This window comes from Lagopus leucura, unplaced genomic scaffold (assembly GCF_019238085.1).
Source record: "Lagopus leucura isolate 7727_CA_CO unplaced genomic scaffold, USGS_WTPT01 Super-Scaffold_100024, whole genome shotgun sequence".
Taxonomy (NCBI): Eukaryota; Metazoa; Chordata; class Aves; order Galliformes; family Phasianidae; genus Lagopus; species Lagopus leucura.
The window spans coordinates 740,445-749,648 of record NW_024962276.1 but is presented as its reverse complement, the minus strand read 5'-3'; the positions used below and the strand labels follow the sequence as shown (position 1 = coordinate 749,648).

At 62.4% G+C, this 9,204-nt stretch overlaps 1 protein-coding gene across 1 annotated transcript; it reads right to left on the bottom strand.

The window, feature by feature from the left end:
* Nucleotides 1-2,326: 2,326 nt before the first annotated feature.
* Nucleotides 2,327-8,427, bottom strand: LIMK1 (LIM domain kinase 1). Its single transcript, XM_042880031.1, has 15 exons — nt 8,270-8,427; nt 6,644-6,782; nt 6,397-6,506; nt 6,112-6,318; nt 5,535-5,640; nt 5,275-5,459; nt 5,012-5,195; nt 4,829-4,915; nt 4,276-4,407; nt 4,132-4,191; nt 3,985-4,050; nt 3,737-3,893; nt 3,614-3,669; nt 3,382-3,539; nt 2,327-3,283 (listed from the first exon to the last, which is right to left on the bottom strand). The coding sequence occupies exons 1-15, from the start codon at nt 8,317-8,319 to the stop codon at nt 3,097-3,099; spliced, it is 1,884 nt and encodes a 627-aa protein (XP_042735965.1). The 5' UTR covers nt 8,320-8,427; the 3' UTR covers nt 2,327-3,096.
* Nucleotides 8,428-9,204: the final 777 nt, after the last annotated feature.

The window sequence follows — 9,204 nt, the reverse complement described above, 5'->3', positions numbered from 1 at the left end:
CCCACAAGAGTCCTGCCAGTGCTGCCAGGCCATCACTTACCTCCTCATCTGAAGCCTCAGCCAGGGAGGGGTCAGCACCGGAGCAGGCAAAGGATGGCACCAGGGTGGGAAGAAGCAAGATTTTCCATCAGCTGAGGACTGCTGGGCTCTCTGGCTGTCCCCGTGTCCCCCCAGCACACGTCAGGGCTAGCACAGTGCATGGCATAGGGATGTCCAAATGCCGTGTTTATGTAGGCCCTACAAAAACTGCTGTGGGTGCCTGCCTCACCTTTCAGGGTCCAGAAGAAATCGGCGTTCCCCTTGTCAGTCATGACTGCAATGGGGAGGAAGGCTGTGAGCTGCAGCTCCTTATGACCATTGCTCTGTGCTGTCCCCTCCAGGTGTGCCCCCAGGGCAAGGCAGAGGGGACACAGATGTCCCTGGGTCACACATCACCATATTCCCTATCTGCTTGCCCCAGCTACCCAAACTCACCCATGAAGAAGGTCTTAAATTCAGTGGCCAGCTCCACGTCCACCTTGTGCCCAATATCAATGCCACAGGCAAAGTCCTTGAAGCTATTGTCCTGCGGCGGAGCGGTGGCAGGAGCTCTGTCACACATTGCCACATCCTCACTGAAGCCACCTCTGCCTGTTGGGACCTCTGCGATGGCATCCACCTCTACAGGGACATTCTTGGAAGTGCTCGGCTCCATCACTGTGGACACGGGGCATGGGGTGGCAGTGTGCTGTGAATGCAGTAGGGGCCACCAAACTGAGCTGCGATCAGGCTTGGACAGAGCCCTGGTGGTGGAGACATCCCAGGGCAAGGGGACAGCAGGGCAGTGCTGGGGACTACAGGGACAAGGGGCTTTTGGGGACCCGGGAGCAAGGTGTGGGTTCATGGGCACAGTGCTGGCCTGGGTGCCCACGTCCCTGGTGGGAAGTGACAGCTGGAAAGGTGCTGGGTGCTGGTGTGCCATCTGCTCAGCCCTGTGGTGCAGCACACACAGGTGCTCATTCTGCTCTCTGCTGGGCTGGGCTGGAGGGGGCTGTGGGGTCAAGGAGCCCTGCTCCATGGGGTCCTGGTGCCCCGAGCATTGGAAAATGGATTTGTGCCCAAGCGGCCGCAGAGCTCTGCGGGGCGGTTTGGGGTTGGTGATGGGGCTGCGAGGCGGTGGTGGGGTTGGGGTGCAGATGGTGGGGTGGGTGACACAACGATCTTGGGTCAGTTGTGTCCCCACGTCAATCATGTGAGGTGACAAAGCCACCGCGCAGGGCTCGGTCTGTGTCATCTGCTCCCTAAGGATCACTGTGGCCACCTGGGTGCCACATGGAGGACGACCCCCACTTGGTGGCTCTGCCTGGGACAGGTCACTGAGTGTGAAGGTGACTGAGTGACCACTTCTCTGTCCCTGCCCTGCTCCAGGCTGCGGGCGGCTGCCCACTGCCTGCTGCTGCTCACCCAGGGGATGCTGCAGGGCCACCACCAAGCGGCCCGATGGCATCGGCCGCTTGCCCTGCAGCCTATGGGGCAACTCAGGGTCATAAGATGACGTGGGCACCTTGCCACCAGGCTGGGGGATGGTGGCTGAGGGCCCCTGTACGGTCACACTGTCTGGTGACAGCAGTGGGTTGGGGGCCATGGGGCTGCGTGGGGTGTAGTTGGAGATTGGATGAAATCAGTCCCCAAGGAGCAGGGCAGGTGTGAGCCCCACGCTGCCTGTGTCCTGTGCCCAGAGGGGAGAAGGGGCATGGGATGATGTCACCAAGGGAGGTGTGACAAGGATTCCATGGATTCCTTAAATGTGGGTGCAAGATCCAGAGTGTCCATGTGCTGCTCTCTGGGGACAAAGCCACCATCTCTTCTCAAAATACCCCCAGTCCCTCCATAGTTCTTCACCAAGGAGCAACCAAGCACGTGCTCCCAGCAGGTGGAAGGGACAGGCTGCCAGCACAGCCTCAACGGACCCAGACCCTGAGCATCAGCAGAGAATAAGCCCAAAGCTTCCCTTGTGATCCACACAGAGCCAGCCTGGAGCTCAAGCTCCTCTTCCTGATGGCTGTGCTACCCCCTTGTCCAGCTGCAGCATCCCTGGGACATTCTACTGCCACCAGCCTGCCCCCTCCCTTAGAATCAAGGTCTTCTCCAGTCAGGGCTCAAATCCTCCCAGGACAAAGATGCCCCAGTACTCAGGAACCAATCCCAGGATGACAGCAACCCACAGCACCAAGGATGATGGAGGTGACAGGGACCTCAGGGTCCACATGGTCCCACCCTGCTCCAGCAGGGACCCCAGGGCTGGGGGCCGCCCTATGTGAGCACACGAGTCCCAAAGAGGCCGGGCAGCGAGCAGGGAAGGATTTATTGACCAAGGGCTGGGGTACATCACAGTTTGAGTTCCCTTCCCGCCTCCGCAGAGGACGTCGCGTTGGACTTCCCGGGCAAAGTGCGCGGAGAGGCTTCACAGTTTCATCCTTCGGTAAAGCAGAACTGAGGCAGTGACAAATGGCAAACTACGTCGTATGAAAAAATAATACAAACTCTTCTCTTTAAATATCTTACAGAAAATGAACCTGAATAAAGAGCATGAGAAGCACCACACGGCGCGGCCACCCCAGGGGGACCGGGACGTCCCCACACCCGCCAAGACCTGGCTCAGCCCTAGGGGGATGCGTGGCCCCCCCAAGTGACACGGTGGTCACGGCGCAGTGGGGACGTGTGGGGCGCAATGTGCCCATCCCCGTGGTGCCACCTCAGTTGTCCCCGCTCGTGAGCACACGAGGACATCCGAAGAGGGGGATGGGGACAGCATCCCCCCACTGCTCGGGGGGGACAGGGACGCCCCTACTGTGCTGCAGTGCAAGTTCACGGAAACCCAAGGCACCTCCGGGCTGGGACGGGGGGACCCCCGGGGGGGCAGGGGGGGGGGGGGGCCATGTGGTCACCGAGCGAATGCAAAGGGGAAGTGTTTCCCCCCAGCCCCTCGCTCCTGGGGGGCCCTATGTACAGGGAGGGCCGTGCAGGCTGTGCAGTCCAGGGAGAGCCAGCTCCCGGGAACAGGGGATGCTGGGGGGGTGCGGGGACCAGCCCCGGACAGGGGGAGATGCTGCGGGTTTAGAGGGGGTGCAGGTGGGGGGCTGTGTCGGGGAGCTCAGGGTGGGGGGGCAGCCCCCCCTCGCCCCGTCGGTGCGTCTCCCAGAAGGCGCAGGTGAGCTGCTCCAGCTGCGAGCTGAGTGGGAGGCGGATGTCCAGGTGCATGCGCAGTGTTTCCAGCCACTGCTCCAGCTTGCCGAAGGACGGCCTGTGGACAGACGGAGGGACAAACAGCGCGTCACCACCCCGGCCACGTGAGCATCCCCAGGCAAGACATGGGACGAGCGAGCAACGCAGGGCGCTCACCGCTTCTCAGGGTCCAGGTCACAGCAGCAGACGGCGATGGGGAAGAAGCTGGGGGGGCAGGCAGGGGGACAGTAGCGCTCCAGGAAGCCGCGGACGTTGAGGCCGAAGTCGGTGGTGCGGGGCAGGTAGTCGGGGTCAGCGCTGACCCGGCCGATGATCTGCGGGGAGGAGAGGGGCAGAGAGCTCAGCGGCGGCGGCCGAGCAGCACCACGGACAGCGGCGCGGCACGCACCTCGCACAGCACGATGCCGAAGGAGAAGACGTCCACCTTCTCGTCGTAGCTCCTCCCTGCACGACAGACGGGTCAGGTCCCGCCGCCCCCTCCCCACGTGTCCCCCGCCCCGGCCGTGCCCACCGTTGATCATCTCCGGAGCCATCCAGTAAGGGTTGCCCACCACCGTGTAGCGTTTCTTGCGGTCTGGTTTCTTCAGGTTCTGGAGGTGCTCGGGTTGGTTCTTCTCATCCACCATCAGCCGCGCCAGTCCGAAGTCGGCCACCACCACGCTCTTGTTCTGGGTTGAGGGGGTGGGTGAGGTGTGGGGCCAGCACCATCGGGCCGGTCCCGTTGCTGGGCCGCTGTGGGACGGCCATGGTGGGACTCACCTCCCTCACCAGGCAGTTGTGGGAGTTGAGGTCGCGGTGGATGATGTTCATGGAGTGCAGATAGGCCTGGGGAGGGACGGACCCAGCAGTACTTCCACTATCAGCCCACTCAAGCCCACCTCACTGACCCACACGTGCGTTGCTCACCATGCCAGCAGCAATGTCCTTGGCAAAGCTGACCCGCTGGCTCCAGGGGTAGTGGCTGTCCTGAAGGAAAGAGAAGACAGATGGGAGTCCTGCCACGGGCTGAGGATGGTTGAGCTGCACCCCACCCACTCCCCCCACACTCACCATGCTTTTGATGAGGCCCCGCAAGGTGCCCCCCTTTATATACTCGGTGATGAAGTTGAGCCGTTTCTCCTTGTAGAGCACTCCGATGAACTTCAGCACATTGGGGTGCTCCAGGCAGCGCATCACCTTCACCTGGGGACCGCAGCACCATCAGCCCTGGGGCACCCCAGGGTGACCCTGTGCTCACTGAGCTTGGTTACATGGGTACAGAGCCACACAGCCACCAACCCCATGATCCAGCATCTCACAAGCACCACCCCCAGCATCTCACAAGGAGGGACCTTAGAATCATTAATGTTGGAAAAGACCACTAAGATTCCCCAGCCCAACCCCAACCCACCCCACCCCCACCATGCCCACTCAGTGCCACATCTCCACAGTTCCAGAACACCTCCCGGGGCAGTGCCGTGCCACCTCCCTGGGCAGCTGTGCCAATACCTCACCGCTCTGCGAAGAAATCGTTCCTAACACCCAACCTGAACCTCTCTTTAAATAATGGCAGACTGCCCTGCCCCTTGCCCCCCACCCGGGCACACACAGGTGCTTTGCTTGCCTCTTTGAGGAAGGTCCTCTGCGTCTCCTCGTCAAAGCGGATCAGCTCTTTCATAACCATCACCTCGCCCGTTTCCCTGTGCGTCACCTGGCGGAGGGCAGGCACTCAGCACCTCTGGGATGCATCACTAACATCCCCACCTTGCCATGCTGATAACACAAATGGCACGGCAAAGCACTGCACCTTGATGGCCTGGCCGAAGCAGCCCTTGCCCAGCACCTCGCCGTGGATCAGGTCAGAGGGGCGGAAGATGCGATGAGCGCGAGAGACAACGCGCAGCGACTCGGAGCGGCCAATGTCCTTGCGCTGGGAGGCGGGTGAGCCCACCGAGCTGGAGCCCGGAGACTTGTCTGTGCTGCAGCTCCTCCTGCGGGACAGACAGACGTGTGATCACTCTGGTAGCTGGGGACCAAGGGGAGGGACTTGGGGATGCGTGGTGGCTTTACATGACGGCGCGCTGGCGCATGGTGCTGAGGTCTCCATGGGGTGCAGGGACTGGAGAGCGCAGGGGGCTGTGTGGGTCAGGCAAGGGGCTGCAGGGCAGCGCTGAGTCGCGGGGCAGGGGCTCGTGGGGGTCGTGCTCAATGGTCAGCTGCAGCAGGCGGCTGGTCTCCTGGATCAGCAGGTCGATCTGGGTGGAGAGCACATGGAGTGGCATGGGGCACCCCAAGGGACAGATGTGCTGGGGCTCACGGGGAGAGCCTACCTCATCCAGTGGGACGTGGCCGATGGGCGTGCCATTGATCTCCAGGATGCGGTCACCCACATGGATGGAGTTTTTCACATCGGGGCTGATGCAGTCTGGGTCCACCCTGAGGGGCCAGCACACAAGAGGGGGGTCAGCCTCACTGGATGTGTCCCTGTTGGGTGGGGACATGCAGGCACACTGCCCACAGGTTGCCCTGAGGGGTGAGGATACACTGGGACCATACCCATGGGTCATCCCTGTTAGATGGGGACACATTGGGACCATACCCACGAGTTAGATGGAGACACCAAGCCACCCCAAGCTTATGGGGCATCCCAGCAGTTCCCACAGCCTCCCCAGTAGAGAGATGAACCCAGATCACTCCCACCCACACCGATAGTTGGGGACATGCTGACACAGTGCCACCCCTGCCTGATAGGAACATCCATCACTATCCCCATGGGCCACCACGAGCAGATGGAACCGCACCAACCCCATCCTTCACCCTCCCACCCCAAAAGTGTGGCAAAGCAGAAGGGACCCAACTACAGGGTGTGAGCTCAGTGCCAGGGCACTGCGGGGATGGGATACACACTCTCGGACACGGACGGTGCGTGAGTGCTCAGCGCCGCAGCCCTGGGCACTGCAGTGCGGGTCGATGGAAACAGAGAAGCCACGCTTGCCATCGGAGCAGGCAGGGATGGAGACGAGGGTGACAGTGTGAGGGATGCGGGAGCCCGGCGAGTCAGGCAAGATCTGCTCGATGACCGGCGTCACCACCATCTGGTAATAGCAGTGCCCACTGCGGGGCAGGGCTGGGTGAGCACAGGGATGGGAGGAGAGCGCGGAGATGCGTCCCCCTGCTGCCACCAGTACCTACCAGTACAGCTTGGAGCGCTCCACCAGCGCATACGTGTCCCCATCCCCGATGAAAGCTCGGCAGTTGAGGCAGCTGAAGCACTCGGGGTGGTATTTCTGCTCCCCAGCCACCTACAGATGGTGACATCAGTGCCGCCGTGCAGAGACCTCCATCCCCTCCCCATGCACCGGGGAACTCCAGCAGCCACAAAACCCACACAGGAACAGAAACCCCCAGCTGAGGGTCCCCCGGGTCCCCCTCCCCTTACCATGACCAGCCCTTTGGTGATCTGCTCGGCACAGCCGTGGCACAGCTCCCCAAATCGTGCCCAGTAGTCCTTCTTGCAGTACAGCCGCCCATCCTTCTCGTAGTACTGGTGGGACAGCGAGGCCCCGCACTCACCACACCTGTGGCACATTGGGGACATTGGGGACACCAGGGGGTGTCACAGGGTGTCAACCCCATCCGGCTGTGTGCGCTGCTTCCCTTTGTTGCCATGTGTGTCCCCTCTCCCTCCATTTCTTCCTCTCTAGGGGTGTGTGGGAGGGGTGCGTGACATGGTGACAGTCACACCGAGGGACTGCAGCCCTGGCATGAGTCACTGCCCGCTCGCCCCCGTGTTGTTCCCTCCTGCGTGCACAGTGTGGGCATGTGCACAAGCAGCCTCTCCCCTCTAGAATCTGGGGGCACAGCAGTGGGGAGGGGGCTAATGAATGATGGGGGTGGGGTGAATTATAGGGACTTTTTTTTATAGGGGCAGGGACTTATTAGTGGGATGCAGCGATTGAGGAGGACGCAGAGGGGCAGCGAGTTATAGGGAACAGTGAAGTTGGGGGGGCCAGGAGGCTGTGAGCTGTGGGAGTGTAGGGGGTGGCACTGAATTACTGTGACTTATAGGGGTGGGGGGTGCGAATTTGAGGGACACCGTGATTTCAGAGCATGTTTATGGGGTGGTGCACTGTAGGCAGCAGTGAGTTATGGGGCAGAGTGAGGCGGGGGTCAGGAGGCTGTGAGCTGTGGGAATGCGGGAATGGGAGGGGGGGGGACTGAATTACGAGGCTGGGGGAGGGGAGGGGCTGAGATATACAAGGGGCAGCGAATGAGAGCACTGCAGGAAGGATGTGGATTTGGGGGGGGGGGGGGTTGTGTCAGACCCCGCAGTCCCCATCCCCCGCCCCGTTCTCTCCGGGGGGAGGCACGTGGAACCCCCTCCCCATCCCTCCAACAGACGTGACGTCACGGCGCGGAGTTTCCCCACCCCATGACGTCACCGCGCGAGGTCTCCGCCGCCCCGCGCCACCCGGGGGACGGCAGCCAATGGGAAGCGGAGCCTCGGCCACGCCCCCTTAACCCTTCCGCAGCCGCCGCCCTCCCGTTGAGCCCCGACGGGGCGGCCGCGGCGCTTGGTGGGGACCGGGGGAAGGGACACGAACGGGCATCGCGCGGGGAAACAGCACCGGAACGCGGGGGGATGCGGCACCCGGCACGCTCCGCTCCCTTCCTCTGCCACAGCATCTGATAGAGCACGTTTCCCCACACTGCCCCAACTTCCCCACGGCAGCAGGAGCAGCAGGCACCGCTCCTGTCACCGGGGGACAGCAGAGCCCGAAGCGTGTACAGGGAAGAGGAGGAAGAGAAGGAGGAGAGGCCGAAGGCTTCTGCAGGCAGCCTTGGGCCTCCGGAAGCCCGGGGTGGAGGGAGGGGAGAGGCCGGATCCAGCTACCCCACAGGGCTACTTTCACGGGGCCAATGGATCTATCCGTCCATCCATCCGTCCATCCATCCATCCCTCCACCCATCCCAGCTCCAGGGAAGCAGCGCACCCCGGATGTGAAACAGCACCCCAAGAAATTGGGAGGGAACACAAGCACCCCCAACCCACCCCAGCCCTTACTTGGCTCCGGCGCTCAGGGCACGGCTCTTCCTCAGCACAGCTGCCAGCATCGTCCGGATGCAGGGATAGGGATGGGGACTGTCCTGCCCCCCTGTCACCACCCAGCTCTGGGCCACCCCCACGTCCCCAACTTCCTCCACCAGCTCCCACCGCAGGGAGAGAGCGCGACAAAGAGGAAGCGGGGAGAGACGGGGACGGTGACATCAGCCCCCACCACATGGCCACGCGGTCCCTGCGCACCCCGGGGGGCAGGAAGGAGGGACATGGCCACGTGGGACGTGACACAAGTGGCAGAGCCCTGCGTGGGCTCAGTGACCTCCATGTCCCCGTTATTAATGTCACCGCGCCGCAGGTCCCACCTGAAGCAGTCGGCGTGCCAGTCAGCGTTCAGCGCCTGCAGGTACTGCCCATCGAAGATGCCCTGGCCGCAGCTTGCACACACGGGCAGGTCGGTCCCTAAGGGACAGGGATGTCACCCTGCGTGCTGTCACGTCCCCACCACGTGCTCCTGCTGTCCCTCTGCCACCGAAGCCACCCCTCGGTTCCCCATCGATCCATGGATCAATTCCCCAAGCTTTCCAACTTGGGGACAAGGTCACTGTGCTCGTGTTCCTGGTGCTGGGGATGGGGCTGATGGCAGTGTCACTGCCACTGTGCCAACCAGGGCTGTACTCTGGGCAAGGGAACTGGGTGTTCTCTATCCCCTGCCACGGCAATGCACATTCCCAGGGCGATGGGTGGCACCAGGGGGACATCGTGGAACAGGGTGGCAGCGGGACACAAGGCTGGCAGAGCACTGAGGACAGAGGTAGAGATGGGGAAGGAGGCCAGAGGGGGGACATGGAGCATTCAGGGGACAGCAGTGGAGCAGGAGGTGATGCATGGAGCACAAAGGGTACAAAGTAGACACTGAGGTCCTGGAAGGGACAGCAGAG